At 53.8% G+C, this 15,875-nt stretch overlaps 1 protein-coding gene across 1 annotated transcript; it reads right to left on the reverse strand.

Moving 5' to 3' along the window:
• Positions 1-5,096: 5,096 nt before the first annotated feature.
• KCNS1 (potassium voltage-gated channel modifier subfamily S member 1) lies at positions 5,097-15,045 on the reverse strand. Its single transcript, XM_047747228.1, is given in 5 exon segments — positions 5,097-8,094; positions 8,096-8,539; positions 11,024-12,052; positions 13,297-13,402; positions 14,296-15,045. Coding segments are annotated over 3 exon segments (1,497 nt in total). The 5' UTR covers positions 12,050-12,052; positions 13,297-13,402; positions 14,296-15,045; the 3' UTR covers positions 5,097-8,067.
• Between the last annotated feature and the right edge of the window lie 830 nt (positions 15,046-15,875).

Genomic DNA, 15,875 nt, shown 5'->3' on the forward strand with positions numbered 1-15,875 from the left:
TAAGTAGCTGGATTCGAGCACAAGTCCATCTGCCTCAGGGCCCATAGTCTTTCTTCTACACCACGCCATATTACTCATGTTCTCCCATCCGATTCAAATAACTGTAGTAAATCCCGGCTTGAGAGTTACTCCTGGTGACCTCCATTGAACTCTGGGTCCACTGTGTTGGGTTTCTGTCAATTGTAACTGAAGGATTCCTTACCCATCCAAGAAGGTAGGACGAGATGGGGGTGGGGGAGGGCTTTGGATACCAGCCTGAGTAGAGGATGGAGGTCGACCTTGAGACATGCTTCTTGGAGATCAAAGGTCCAACCCAGGATCAGGCACTGGGTAAGTAGCAGGGCCAATGTTGAGGTGTGTGCTATTCCCGTTCTTGAACTCATGAATTTCCTGAAGCTTCTGAACCCACTCCTTTTTGACAGGTTAATCACCAGTCTACATCTGCCCTTGTCCTCCTCTTCTTTTCTAGCAGAAAAGATTCTGGAAGACACTGTCCCTTTCATCTCAAAAGCTCCTGCCTTACAAGGTTAGCTTCTCAACTTACTTATTAAATTTCCTGGAGAATTCTTCCCATGCTCAGGCTCAGGTCCTGGCTGGCCTGGAATAGGAGGTCTGGTAGTCACCAAGGACCATCCCATGGAGCCAGCACCTGAAGGCTGTGTCCAGAGCATGAGGAGAAATTCATTATAGGAGCCCCACTTCAAAGCCATGCCCGGGGAGTTCAGTTTGTCACACAGAGTGGGAACAGTGGGATGTGGTGCCCGGGGAGTATAGCCCCGTATCAGGAGGCTCGAATCCCTGATGTGCCACTTTCTGGTCATCCCACTGTGAGCCACAGTGTCCTCAGCTGTCCAGAAATGATAATTTTATTTCATTGTTGCTATTGTGAGAAGTATATGAGATAATGGGCATGAAATCACGCTATAAACTGAGCGCCATATGCTTGTGAAGGGTGGTTATTAGCTGATAGGTCATCTTCACCCTTGGGAGCCTCAAGAAGTACCTCAGGAGGCAACCAGATTCCCTTCCACCCCCATTCTACTATGAGCACTCTATTTGGCCCTTATTTAAGCTAAAAAGCTCTTCTCTAAACAGAGAAACTCAGGTATGACCTTGGACTTCCCTGGGTCTCCGTGTTTTGATCTACAATGTGGGGCTGGGAAGGGAGAAGATCTTAAATTGGAGGAACGTCTCTCACTTACCAGGAAGTCTAGAAAATGCTCGATTCCCACATCAGCCAGTTCACATGATGGCTGCCATGTTCTCATAGACCCAGCCCTCTGCTACAGTGGGGTGATCCAGTACCTCATCCGGAACTGGGCCAGTCAGCATCTCCGACGCATTTTTCGGCCTGGAACTGGGAAGGAGTTCTCTGGTGGAGGCACCACAAGATATGGAGCTAGGAGATGCTGTCTGCCCTGAGACAGAGTCAGCCAGTGTCTGTCTGTCTCTTTCCTGGTTTCTGTCGCTGCTGAAGCCAAGCTGCCCAGCTCCCACTACCACTGGGTAGTATTATAAAAGATATTTGTTGGTTTTGCCCACCCAGGATCCCTTGCCCTCATTTAAATGAAAGCACCCCACTTTGCTTCAGGAAACTACGCCTCCACTGTCTGTGTCCTGGGGAAACCATCTGTGGGAGTTCCTCCATCCTTTCCCCGGCCTTGGAATGGGCACATGACCCAAGCTAGTCCAGTTAGACTCTGTTCTCTGGGAATTTTTAGCTAGAGAAGAGTGTTGTCACTCAGGCATTTTAGCTGCAGGGCCCCTAACAAGGTGATCTGTGGGCTCTGAGCACCTCCATCCCCATGCTGCCTTCATTCCTTTCTCAAACCTGGTTGTTTAATTTGACTTTGACCTGATCTAGTATCTCTCCAATGCAGCCATTTTTTTGCTCAAGTTTTCCAGAGTTGGACTCTCTGTTTTGTAACCAAAGTCTCCTAACTCATAGACAAATTGGAAGCAGAATGGAGTTCTACTCCACAGCCTCCAGGAAGTGTGGGGTATTAAAAAACAATTGGACTTTCCTGGGGCGAAACAGTGAATTTGAGGTTGTGCCCCGGCCCTGGAGAGCAGCCCGTGGGATGCAGCCGCGGAGGGCTGTTGCCCGCATTGCTTGGTGTCCTCTGACCACCGAGAATGAGGCTCTCAAAGAAAGGGCAGCTTCTGCCACAGTTCACTTTTAAGGAGATGAGGAATGCCCAGGCTGTGGGATAGAATGTTTTGTTTCAACTGCATAGAGTCATGTAAAGGGAGAGTCAACAAAACAAGCCCAAATATCGGCACGTGCGTGTGTCGCAGGGGAGACACAGGATGAACTGTACAGCATGTCTGCGACTGCGGTGAAGGAACCTCATGACTTGCTGCAGGGCTGAGATCTCCAAAAACCAAAGCTGGTAACTGACTGTGCAGGGTGCTGTGCGGCTTCTGAGCAGTGGGACGGCCATACAGGGGATGTGGGAGAAACCCAGGGTGATCTCCAACACCGAGTGGAAGAATCCTGGACCCATACACAGCTACAGAAACCGTTCGTTGATACCAGCCAAAATCTGGGGAATATTTGTGGGAAAGAATTTTTGTGGTGCCTGATGAAGGAAGGGGAAATGTAACGTTGGACCAGACTGATCTTGATACTGATGTGTGGATCAGGGAGTCTGCATTCTCGGCGCTAGCTCCGGGAGCTGCCTGGGTTCTGACCATCGCTGGGTTGGCTAAAGCAAACTTGGACCAAATGCTGGCCCGTGTGAAATGAAATTTAAAGGCCAATCCCTTGACATCATAGAGAGAAAGGGATTCAGAGATTTCTGAAGATAGGAATGCTGGATTGGATTTCCTTTGTGCCTCCTTCCCTCTGTGTACCTCACTGGACCCAGAAACTTCACCTTTGCTTTGAGGAAAGTCATCAGGTGGGCTTGGTGAAGGGTTCCCTGACCTCCAACGGAAGGAAGAATGCAGAGGGGTGGGAGACCAGGTGTTGGCTTTTAGGTGCCTCAGAAATTAAGTGAAAACGGTCATCATAATATTCAGCAGGTTCTGAGTGAGGCAGGATCTCTACTGTAGGACCCTGAGAAGGTAAAACTGACCACCATTCTGACTTAATTGTATAACCAGTAAAACATAAGAAACAAAGCAAAACAAAGCAAAGCAAAACAAAACAAAAATCGATCATCACCTAACACCTAGGCTTGAATTCCTTTGTTGATCTAAAGTCCCTCCAATGAAGGATACACGACTTGCCCTTGGGGAAGGTTTCTGCTATGCTACTCCCCACGTGTAATGTAAACATTTTTCTTGCCTTCTCCAAAAGGCCCCGTGGCCATTTACCACGCTAACTGGGTACTGAAGAGAGGGAAACATCCAGACTTTTCAGGGAGCTCTGGATAAAGAACTTTGAGCTAATACCAATTTCTTGGGTCTGAGAGTCCCACCCTACGTCCACCAACCCTGTGAAAAACAGTATTTTGGCCTTTGTCCCTATCACAGAGAGCTAGATCTCCCATCTCTGAGTGATAGTTGGAAAAGATCCCCACATTGGCTCCCTGACCCACGGAGGCATAACATAAAAGACCAATAGATCCAACTGAACGACTGTTCCGAAACAGAAAATTCAAAGCAATACCACAGCTTTGGGGAGCCTGCAGAGACAACCAAAGACCCTGGAGGGCAAGGACTCCCATCAAAATACCATTTGCTTCCCTCATTTGGCTGGAGCAAAATCAGCTGGTCCCGGAGGATGGCAGTGGGCTGCTGTAATCAAACGGCAATTCCAACTTCAGCGGCTGGGACAGACACGCGCCCCTCAGTACAGTCCCTGGAGTTCAGAGGCATTTATTGGCTTCATGTTCCATTCCAAGAAGCAGAAACCGCTGGAAGCATTTTGTTATTCGTTGGAAGGGATAACAGTTTTCCTTTACTAGTCAACTCAGAAACACCTTAGCCTGCCAGACCTGCCCCGTCAAGACTTCGATGGTACTTTTCCACAAGATATCAGCCTGATCCACTACACTGATCCAATCATATTAACGGGGCCTGGAGCGCACCAAGGATGCTTTGGGTCATGTACATGATAGGTTCCTGATGTTAGAAACATTTTTCTCAACCATGTGTCTGGGAAGGAGCAAGTGTGAAGTGTGCTGGGCGGCCAAGGGTGGGAATGCAGGGGACATCTGCTAGTTTGCTTAACAACCCTCCCCTTTATTTTGGTGATGTCACATGACCTCTTTGGGTCACTACCAGTCTTCCCTCCCATGTGGTCTGCTGCAGGTGTCAATCCAGGGGCCCTGCCCTCTGTCTCCACTGAGGAAGAGGCACGTGCCCCAAGCTACGCAAATCAAGGTCTCCGCTGGGATTGGGAACAGTGAGCAGAATGACACAGGGGAGGAAGGTGACGGAAGGCTGAGCATTTAGCTGGCAGTATCCCCAACAAAGGATTCATGAGTCCTACACAGAGATCACCAGAGCTCCTCTCCTTCCTACATGTCCTGTGGCCGGCTCAGCTTTTTCTTTGACTGGGTGAACTCCACTGATACCCTTCTGTGGTGGGCTCAATGGTGGTCCCAAAGATATGTCCACACCCTAATCTCTGGAACCTGTAAATGTTACCTTATTTGGAAAAAGGGTCTTTTTTGCAGATGTGATTACTTTAAGAGTCTGGAGATGAGATCAGCTTGGATCCGCTGGGTGGGCCCTCCATGTCATCACTCGGGTCCTTCTGAGAGAAAAGCCCTGGGAGACTGGTGCACACAGAGGACAAGGGGACATCATGACCGAGGCAGAGAATGGAGAGACATGGCCATAAACCAAGAACACTGGCAGCCACCGGAAGCTGGAAGAGGCAAGATGATTCACCCCTGGAACCTCCGGAGGGAGTGTGGCCCTCCTGACGCTTTGATTTTGGATTTCTGGCCTCCAGAACAGTCAGAGAAGAAATTTCTACTGTTCCAAGCCATCAGGCTTATGGCACTGCCTTATGGCAGCCGCGGGAAACACATACACCTTCCAGGAAATTCTTTCTTTTTCCATAAGACAGTTTCTTTTTTTAAAAGAATTTTTTTTAAAGATTTATTTATTCACTTTAGAGAGACAGAGTGAGCGCACAAGCAGGGGAAGGGGGAGAGGGACAGGGAGACAGAAACCTCAGGAGACTCTTCACTGAGCCCAGAGTCCAACACAGGGCTCGATCTCACGACCCTGACATCACGACCTGAGCTGAAACCAAGAGTAGGACGTCCAATAGCTGTGCCCCCCAGGGGTCCCAGAGTCCTTTTCTCTTGCTTGTAACCGAAGACCCTCATGGTAGCAGTTGCTCATCACTTCAGTCATCTAATGAATTACTCCTTTTGACCCGGTTAGTTCCAGCTGGATTCCTCTCCCTCCCAACCTGTGCCAAACCCACCGCTGGACCAAGAGAATGCAGATTCGGAGTCACTCTACGTATCCCTCACCCTCCCCGTTCACCCGGAAAGCCCACCCGGCAGCCAGCGCTGGTACAGCCAGAAACAGGACCCTGGGCGCGGCCTCTTTAGCTGCATAACGGTTTTCTCCCACACCTGGGAGTGGGAGCGAGTGGTCGTTTTTCTGCCAGGACAGCCCACGACCCGGTGAGGGATGCAGGCCAGGTGAATCTCACCTGAGCTTGCCCTCCACTAGCTTCAGGGCCTTGTCTGTGGGGTCAGAAAGTCTGGAAGCTATCTGGCTCCTTGATATGTTCAGCCGTTCAGCAAGGGTGGTATGGGGGGCAGCCGTCCCCACTCTGTGCCCTGACCTGGGCAGAGTGGGGCCTGGACGTTACACGGGGAGCATGAGGGAGGGCCAGTGTGTACACGGGGAGTCCTGAGCGGCCCCTCGGCTCCAGCCTCTGCTCAGTCTGGGGAGACCCGGATTCCTCTGCACATGGGGCCTGCACAGGCCGTGCCCTCTGCCTGAAAACAATTCCTGGAGCCCCTATTGCCTAATTAACTGTTCATCCGTGTGACGGCCACTGAAATCGAGAAAGTCTCCGAGAGAGTCTCTGAGACTTCTGTGCCCCGCCCTCGAGGAAGTCTTCTCTGACCCCCGTTCATGGTCCCTGCTACGTGACGTGCTTCTGGCTCCCTGTACCTAGTACAGCTCACTATTATGTATTCATGGGATCACTGGATTTAAATCCACCTCCCTTCCTCGTCTGTAAGCCTCACGGATATAGAAGTCTGTATTTTGTTCCCCACTATATCTTGTGAACTTAGCGAGCTGTGAATCAGAGGCAGGTGTGTGTGTCAAGACTATCTGAGAAGTGGTGGTGGTGGTGGTGGTGGTGTGTGTGTGTGTGTGTGTGTATCTCAGGGGCACACTATGGGGAATAGAGAGAATGTGCCTCACCCAAAGGCATTCGAAATAAAAATACATACTAAGGGGCCCCTGGCTGGCTCTGTCATTAGAGCATGTGACTCTTGATCTCAGGGTTGTGAGTTCAAGCCCCACGTTGGGTGTAGACATTATTTAAAAATAAAATCTTAAAAAAACAAACAAAAAAATATATAGAGAGACATTGTTCAGCTAAATAAAACACGTCTGCAGGCCACGGGGAAGCCCCAGCTTGTGAATCATCCAAAAGGTATTTGCTGGATGAATGAAATAAGGACAGAGGGGTTGAAAGAACTGGAAGAGTATTCTGTTCAGTCTTGTCTACACCTTCTCAAGGGCAAGACCTCTGTCTGGCCATTTCCCCTTCCTCCCCAGGGCCCGGCACACAGTGTGCTGTACAAACCAGCTGATCTGTGAGTAGCGTTTCAGGGAATACCTTCCCCTCAAGAGCCTGGGTTCAACCAGATACTGTCTTCCATGTTGAAGCTCTGCATGGCGGGACAGACAAGCGTAGCCAGGCGACGATGGGACGGAAATAGGTGTTTTAGGAACAGGATGTGAACGGGGCTAGGGGAACCCTTCCCTCCCAAATTTCTCAGCAAGTAGCGAGGATTCAGCGGGTGAGCATACGATGCCCCCGGCAGGGATGAGGGGGCTGGAGCTGGCTGAAAGGGGCGGAGGTCTCAAGCGTCTGCCTGGGTGGTAAGTCAAGGCAGGGCTGCAGCCTGCGCGGTAGGAAGAAGAGAGATGCTGAAGTCAGTCTGGGGGTGCCCAGGGGTCGCAGGTGTCCCTGCATAGCAGCCCCTTGCCGCCAACACTTCAGAGTTGAGCTGGCTTTAAGTCAGGGACTCCCTGCCCACTGCCTTTCACTTCCTTCTGGGGCACAGACTGTGACCACCTGTCAGATGGGGCAGGGGGGTGTCCTCTTCACACATCACGTCCTAGGATGGGACAGGCCAGGACCCCCTCAGAGTCTGCACCTCAAGCCCGCCCTGGCAGGAAGCTGCAGGACTCCTGCGGGACAAACCTTACTCACCAGCTAAGGAGACTGCTCCTCTCCCTTCCTCCCAGCCCTCATCTTTGAGAACTGACTCTCGTTGGAAGTTCCTGGAAGAGAACCACAGCTGAGGGGCAGCACTCCTCCACCAGAATCCCATCTGGTCCTTCCCCTAGCCTGGACAGAGGGTTTGAGCCCAGCAAATCAACTCTGGAGATCCGTGAACCCCGGAGAAGGACATGCGAACTCCGTGAGGGCACAAGAAAGATGGCATTCGAGGAACATCGGTCTTGGCAGAGCAGTGAGCCTGGAGTCCAAACCTGGCTCCACCACCACTAGTTCGGTGACACTTGGGCAAGTCCTGACACCTGGCTGGGCGTCAGTTTTGTCATTCTCCGACACGAGGCCAAGTAGGCTAGGGCCGATGGGCGGTGGGTGCTCAGGAACCGTCAGCAGCCTTCCAGCTTTCTCTTTGGCGCATGCCTGCTTCATGGGGAGTTGGGAGGTCCAGGCATGGGGCTCTCTGGGCTGTTCTCCAGGCTCAAGAACACAGGGCAACACTATCCTGGCCCGGGACTTTGGGAGGAACGGAGCTGGCTTCTGGGACTCATTCCTCACGGTGGGTGAGCAGCCCTGAGCCATCAGGCCGCCACAGATGCCGTAAGCAGGGAGGGATCACTGCTGGTTCAGCTGACTGTAGGGTGTGGGAAGGGGGACACTAAGCCTTGGCTTTAGCAAACCTGAGAGTCTGGGGGCCCACAGGGGGGCCTGGGCCTCCAGGTCTGTAGACCTTCCCTCCTGGGAGGTCTCACGGGACGTCTCCAGAGACACCTCGGACACCCCGTCAACACTGCTCTGCAAGTCCTCAAACTCCTGGGGGTCGCTGTTGCGCACGGCGGCCTCCAGAGCCTTCTGGCGGCGGTAGAAGTGAGAGAACTTGTTGAAGATGATGGTGATGGGGAGCGCCACCACCAGGATGCCCCCCAGGATGCAGCCTGAGGCCGCCAGCTTGCCAGCCACCGTCACGGGAACCACGTCCCCGTAGCCCACGGTGGTCATGCTCACCGTGCCCCACCACCAGCAGGCGGGGATGGTGTCAAAGCCTACGTCCTCCTCCTTCTCAGCTGTGTAGGCCACACCGGAGAACACGGACACCCCCACGGCCAGATACAGCAGTAAGATGCCCACCTCGCGGTAGCTGTGCTGGAAGAGAGTATAGGAAGCCAAGTCAGAAGTGGGTGGGCCCACAGACCTGGTATGGAGCATATGGGGGAAACTGAGGCCCAGAGAGGAGAAGGGGCAGGTCCAAAATCAAAGAGCAAAGTAGAGCTGGTGCCAAGACCCAGGTCCCTCGACTCCAAGCTAAGCTCTTTCAACCACAAGAGGCGGCCGGCTCCCTGGGAGTGAGCATGGAACTAACGTCTGTTGTCCAGGATGCTGGCTAAGCCACAGTGGTTTCTTCTACTGAAGGGGGGACCGGTGGCACCAGCCAGTTAATAACAAGCTTGTGATTTCTACACCATAACAGAACCAACGGAGAACCACAGTCTGTATTCTGCAGATGCAAAGGGTTGGTTTCATGTGCTTTTGGCTGGTCTACCTCCTTTCTGACAAGTACAAAAATACACTCTGCCTCTCAAGAAAGCTGACAGGATATATGTTCCCCAGACCACCCACTGCACGCATCTGCCTGTGGGTATATCCACAGACGTGTGCTCTGTCCCTGAGGTCACGCAGTGATCCTCAAACAGGGCAATCTGCCCTCCAGGGTACATATGGCAATACCTTTTTTTTTTTTTTTTTAAGATTTTATTTATTTATTTGAGGGAAAGAGAGTACAAGTGCAGGGGAGGGGCAGAGGGAGAAAGGAGCCTAAAGTGGGACTCGATCCCGGGACCCCAGGATCATGACGTGAGCCAAAGGCAGATGTTCAACCAACTGAGCCACCCAGGCGCCTCAGCATATGGCAATGTCACAACTGGGACAGCTGGGCTGCCAGCGTCCACTGGGAGGAGGCCAGCGATTCCGCCAAACATCCTACAATGCACAGGACAGTGCATTGTAGGACAGTGTAGGACATTGTAGTGCAGTGTAGGACAGTGCATCTCTCTCCCCAAATGTCAGTTGTGCTGGGGCTGAGACCCCTGGTCTAGAATTGTAGTCTCCTAGTCCCAAACTGTAACGTGTGGAGGAATCATGCTGGGATCTTGTTTAAAAGGCAGAACTCAGTTGAGTGGGTCGAGGGTAGAGCCAGAAATTCTGCACTTCTAGCAGCTTCCAGGTACTGAGAAAGCTGCTGCTGGTCAGGGGCCTCATTTTGAGTAGCCAGGAGTCTGACACCTGAGTCCTGGACCCTGGTAGCCCCAATCAATGCTCTTCTCCCTCTTTGCAGAAAAAGCTGGTGGCACCGGGCCCTGGCTCCCTGCATGGCTGGAGGCAAGGCAGAGCTCTGGGGCGAAGGGATCTTCTCTGGAGAGATACTGAGTTCAGGGATGTGGCTAATGGAAGTCCTTGTTCCTGCCCACTGCCCCCCAAATTCTCCTCACATCAGCCTGCCTGTACCAGCATCCTGGCTGCCTTGCCATGAGGGCATGAAAAAGGATTTACAAAGTCAGGCGGGAGGGGGCTTTCCTCGAGATCCTTAGGGGGGCTGCCTAGAGCTGTAGGAGAAGGAGCAGGAGGCACTGGAGTCAGGCACAGCTGGATTCTTCTCTGGGCTCTGCAACCTACTGAGGGATCTCTGACAAGTCCTGTCACCTCCCAGAGCCTCAGTTTCCACATCTGCTATGTGGTGACAATACTCCTGGCCCCAGCTGGAACCCCTCCTATTACCCTGGGACAAAGTTCAAAATCCTGCACCAAGAGTCCACGGTCCCTCAGTACCCCATCCCACGCACCCCTTCAACCTCATCAATGGGCACCCCTCCTCCCGTGTCCCCTCCTTTCGCTCTCCAGGCCTCTGCCCAAACTGTTCAAATTTCCTCTGTCCCCACACCAGGCTGAGTTCACCCCTTCAAGGTTAAGCTGGCCAGAGCAGTGACGCACCCCCCAGGGCAGGGCCTGGCACCAGAAGGGTGCTCAGTAAATTGCAACCAGGTTTTAGAAAGCCAACTTTCCGACCTCAGGTTCTTCAGCTCCTGGAAGGAAATAAATAACCACATCTTCCTGAGGAAGTTGTCCTGAGAATGACACCAACAGTGGATGTAAAACTGGCACGGAATTAGCACTCAGTGTTTGTTCTGGGGCTGCTGCTGGACTTGGCCTGTCAAGGGTGACCTACCGTATCTGTGCCCCCGGATAAGGCCAGAAGAAAGGCTCAGCAGAGAAGCCAGTTAGCATCCTGCTTTGCAAATTTCTGCACTATGTATTATCTGATGTTTGACAGACCAAAAGTGACCTCTGTCTAGTGGTTTTTTTTTTTTTTTTTTTCTTTTTAAAAAAAGAAAAGCAAAGCTCTGCCTTGGCTTTCAGTTTTCACCCCAGGAAAGAGCTGTTGGGAAGAGCAGAGGGGATGGGAAATGTACACCCAGCGTCCAGCCCTGTGCCTGGCACAGAGGGTGTTGCCTGGGTTCACTGTGTGCCTGGACACCGCGCACCTCGAAGTTCACCTGCTAACTTGCCCTTTGGTCACCCTCAGATCCCCCTGCCCCGCAGCCCCGCCCCGCTCTCCAGCTCCAGGGGCCCTACCTTGAGCGTGGCGCCCAGCGAGCGCAGCCCGGTGGAGTGGCGCGCCAGCTTGAGCACGCGGAAGATGCGCATGAGGCGGAAAACCTGCACCACCTTGCCCAGGTCACCGAGGTCCTCGCCGCTCGCGCCGCGCCGGTTGCCGAGCGCCACGCCGGCCAGCAGCGTGAGATAGAAGGGCAGCACCGACACGATGTCAATGAGGTTGAGCGGGTGGCAGAAGAAGTTGCGCGTGCTGGGCGCCAGCAGCAGCCGCGACGACACCTCGAAGCTGAACCAGGCGATGCAGAAGTACTCGAGGTGCCGCAGCACCGGGTCGTCGCGCACGCCGTCCGGGCCGCGACCCGCGGCCACCGCGGCCACAGCGGCCGCCGCCTCGCGGGCCTGGTACTCGGGCAGGCTGTGGATGCACATGGCGGCGATGGAGGCCAGCACCACGCCGATGGAGACGCAGCTGAAGAGCTTGCTGGGCAGGGAGTAGCCGGGGTTCTCCATGGTGAGCCACAGGCGCCGGCGCAGGCGGCCGCACCGCGCGGCCCCGTAGCGCGCCAGCTCGCGCTGCACGTCGGAGATCTCGTCGGGGCACGGGTCCACGCTGCTCGGCGTGTCGCTGTCCTCGTCCCAGTCGCGCGGCCGCGCCACGCGCCGCTCCAGGTAGCGCGCGCGACAGCAGGCGGCCAGCGCGCTCTCGCCCAGGCCCCAGTAGTCGGCCTCCTGACCGAAGGCGAAGACGCACAGCTCGTCGAGCACGTGCAGGCGGCCGGTGCGGTAGAAGTGCAGCAGGCCCAGGAAGAAGCCCGGGTGCCGGTCGAAGTAGAACTCGCGCGCCGCCGCGTCGTAGTCGTCGCACAGGCGCCGCGCCTGCTCCTCGGACGCCGCCGCCTGCAGGCGGCCCAGCCGCGTGCCCGGGAAGCGCGCCAGTGCGCGTGCGCTCAGCCGCCGCCGCACGCCGCCCACGTTCACGCGCAGTGCCTCGTCGCTCCGCCGCCAGGGCACGCGGGCGCCGGGACCCGGGGACTCGCTCACCATGGCCTGCGGACACAGGGACAGGAGTGCTGCTGGGGGGCTCCCGGGGAGGCCGGGGCTAAACCCCTGTCCCCTCCACCGCTCTGGTGTGCGGCAGGCGCACAGGAGGTGTCAAGTACCCTCTGCTCTCAAAATTCAGGCTTGGGTTTGACTGCCCCGTACTGCCCGACCGAGGGTCTTTGGCCAAATCATGGAGTCTTCCCACCCCCATTTCATTTGCACAGAAAATATGCTGAGATCTATCTTGAGGGAGGGGATTATGAAAATGACTGAATGGTAGGGTATCCCGGCACCCCCCTCGGGGCCGGTGCTCATATAGGATTCTCTCCCTTTCCCAAACTTGGATTGTCATATGCCAGGGGTTTACTGTGGGCTCTTGGACACACCAGCACTCTGATCCTCAGTTTTCTCCTCTGCAAAATGAGGGTAGTAATGCGGACCACCCAAGGGAGGTTGGGAGCATCAGTAGAGACCCTTTATTCTTAAAAGTGTGTCCCCTCCACTGGCAGCATCATGCCACCTGGGAATTTGTCAAAGCTGCAAATTATCAGCTGGCTCTAGACTCAGTGAATCCGAAACTCAGGATGGAGTTCCGCAGTCTGTGTTTTAACAAGTGTGGAGGGTGACTCTGATGCATGGTCAAATTTGAGAGCCATGGGCTTAGACCATTTAAGGCATCCGTGGAGTCAATCAGATGTAACACTGACTTTCTTCTGTGACCAAAGGCAAGTCATGTCACCTCCCTGATCTTCTGTCAAGTCGAGATAAATATAGCCACCTTCAAGTGTGGTTAAAAGATTAAACGAACTATGTGTTTATGGGGCCTGAAGGGGTTCAGTAAATTATCCATCTGTTTCACTGTTGCCCTGAGTCAGCCAAACCCGGGATTTGTCTCCACCCGCTGATGCACCTAGGGCCTCAAGGAAGGTGTTTTTCTCCAGGTCTTGGTTTCCTACACAATGCACACTGCAGACAAAAGCACCTTCCCCCAAGGCAGGCTGGAGGACTAAAGTAGCTTGTGGAAAGTGCTCCGCTTTTCTGATACCAGAAAATGTTAGATCCTTCCACTGCCCACGTCTCCAAGCTCTGGCGGAGCTGAGGGCTAGTGACTCACTTCCTGATCCTGGGTAATCCCATCTGCACCATCCCGTCAGTGATGCCTGCTTCCCAGGGTGGACAGGGGATTGGATGTACATCAAGCGGCTGGCCCCGTGCCTGACAGCGAGTCAGGTGAGGTGCCCTTCACTTACCCTAGGCTTGGAGTTAAGGTGGTCAGGATAAGGGTAGTGTCCTCAGCTCTGTCACTTCTGTGTCCTCCGGCCAGGCTCCTCCCACTCTGAGCTTTGGCTCTTCTATCTATAGAACAGGGAGAATAGCACTTGGGGTGGAAGGTTACTGTGAGTGTGTGTGTGAAGCCCCTAGAACACAGTAGGTGCTCAATAAATGTCAGTCCTTTGCACTTTCTTCTGGTCAGACCTGGGTTCAAATTCTGAGTCTGCAACTTACTGCTGACCCTTGAGGGGATCCATTCTGAGGTTCAGTTTCCCCATCTGTAAAATGGGGGACATCACACTTTCCTTGAGAGGGCATGAGGATTAACTAGGGTAGGATGTTTATGGGCAGGACAGTGGCCCCTGGTACAGAATCCGTGCACAGTGAGTACCTGGGACACAGACGGGATGCAGCTCCGCTCCCACCTCCTCCACTGCACCTGGTGTCAAAAGATGAAACTTCCGACCCAGTTGCATCACCCATTAGCGGCATGACTGTGGACAAATCCCTTTCTCTTTCTGGATCTCACCCTCCTGCTCTATTGGGGTAATTAATTCAACAAACCTTCCCCAATAAGAATCTGAATATCAGTAAGAAAGATTAAATGAGCTGCTCAGCCTCACCCACCTAGTCCAGGGCACAGTTTAGGTTGGAAACTAGGCTTTCCCATTCAAGGCTCTCTCCACACACGTCCTTGGAGCACCTACTATGTGCTGGTCCACTCGCGGGGCTCCATACACACTTTACTAGGGTTAATGCCTAGACCAACCCTGCCAGGGAGGTTTTCTAATCCCATTTAACGGAAGAACCAACAGGACAGACCCCAGAGTTTGGCCGCCCCCCAGGGCTCCCCCCTGGGTGTGGTAGGGGTAGTCTCCCCAAGGGGGCGCGGGACCGGAACCCCGGCGGCCCCCTCCGCCCACTCTGCAGCCCCCGCCCCTTCCCGGGCCACGCCCCTCCCGAGGGAGGTTCCTTACCTGCGAGGCCCTTCGGGGCGCACCCGCCCCGCGCGTCTGTCCCGGAAAGCGAAGCCACTGAGGCCGGGGAGCCGCTGGCAGGCCTGGCTCGTCTCTGCCCCTGCTGCCCCGCGGAGCGTCGCTGCTGCCGGAGGCCCCGCCGCCCCGTCCTTCCTTGTCTTCCTCTGTCCCCCGCAGCGGAGGCCACATCGATCGCTGCCGGGGGAGAGAGGGAGGGAGACCGCGGGCTGCCGGAGGCGGTGATTTCTATTCCTGACTCGATTGGGTGGGGGTGGTGTCTGGAGACTGGGCCGAAGAGCCGGGACATCCTCCCCAGTCAGGGACCAGGGGAGGTGGGGGTCATTTAGAGGAAAGGGATCCCGCGAGGGAGGGAGTTCAGTCCGGAGAGTCGCGGAGCATCGCTGACAAAGAAAAAAAAAACAACGACGGCAGTAATAATACCTTCCGTAAAACTGCGTCCTTACAATGTGCCAGGTACTCTGCTTCAGGTCACTTATCCTAGTTATTCCTGACACAAACTTGACAGGGACAGATGAGGCTCAGTCACCTGTGCAGGTCACTTAGTTTGGCTTTGTGGATTTGGGATTGGAACTCGTGTCTCCCAGGACTGCAGGCGGAAATCTGCATCCGGGAGTTGGAGGAGGTGGCCACATTCCCCCAGAGTCCCCAGGGCTGTGAAGCTTGGAGCAGATATTTTGCTCCCCTCAAAGTTCTGTCTCCCCGCCCGGCCATGCCCCCCCCCCCCCACCATTTCTGCCTTCCAAGTGGGTTGGGATGGTGAAGGAGAACAGTGCCAAAGAGCTTTGACAAGGTTACGTAATCCCTGGAGCCTGGCTAGCTCAGTGGGTGGAGCGTGTAATCTCCGGGTTGTGAGTTCCAGCCCCATGTTGGGTATAGAGATTACTTAAAAATAAAATTTAAAAAAAAAAAGGTTATATAATCCACAAGCATTTATTGAGTGTCTCCTCTGTGTCAGGCTGGAGAGAGGTGCTGGAGACTAGGACCTGGATATAAGCAGGGATTCCCACTTCACAGATATTGCTATTAATAATAACAATAACCGACATTTATTGAGACCTTGCCTTGGGGCTAGTATCCCACAAGCCTCATCTCATTTATGCTGCCAGTATTCTGTGGATAGGTGCTATTATTCCAATCTCAAAGACAAGAAATGCAAGGCTTCCAGGGTGAGGTGACTCGCCCAAGGTCATACAGCTGACTTTTGAGACCTCTAGAACAGAACTGTCCCCTAGATAGAGCTTGAGCCACATATATGATTTTAAATTTCCGGATAGCATTAAAACATAAAATAAATACAACGAAACAGATGAAATTCATTTTTTGATAATATATTTTATTTAACCCGGTATATTTAAAATCATACCGTTTCGACATGGGATCAATAAAGACATTACCGGGGCACCTGGGTGGCTCAGTGGGTTAAGCCTCTGCCTTCGGCTCAGGTCATGGTCTCAGGGTCCTGGGATTGAGCCCCACATCGGGCTCTCTGCTCAGCGGGGTGCCTGCTTCCCTTCCTCTCTCTCTCTCTGCCTACCTCTCTGCCTATTTGTGATCTCTGT

This window comes from Lutra lutra, chromosome 9 (genome assembly GCF_902655055.1).
Source record: "Lutra lutra chromosome 9, mLutLut1.2, whole genome shotgun sequence".
In the NCBI taxonomy this organism is placed as follows: Eukaryota; Metazoa; Chordata; class Mammalia; order Carnivora; family Mustelidae; genus Lutra; species Lutra lutra.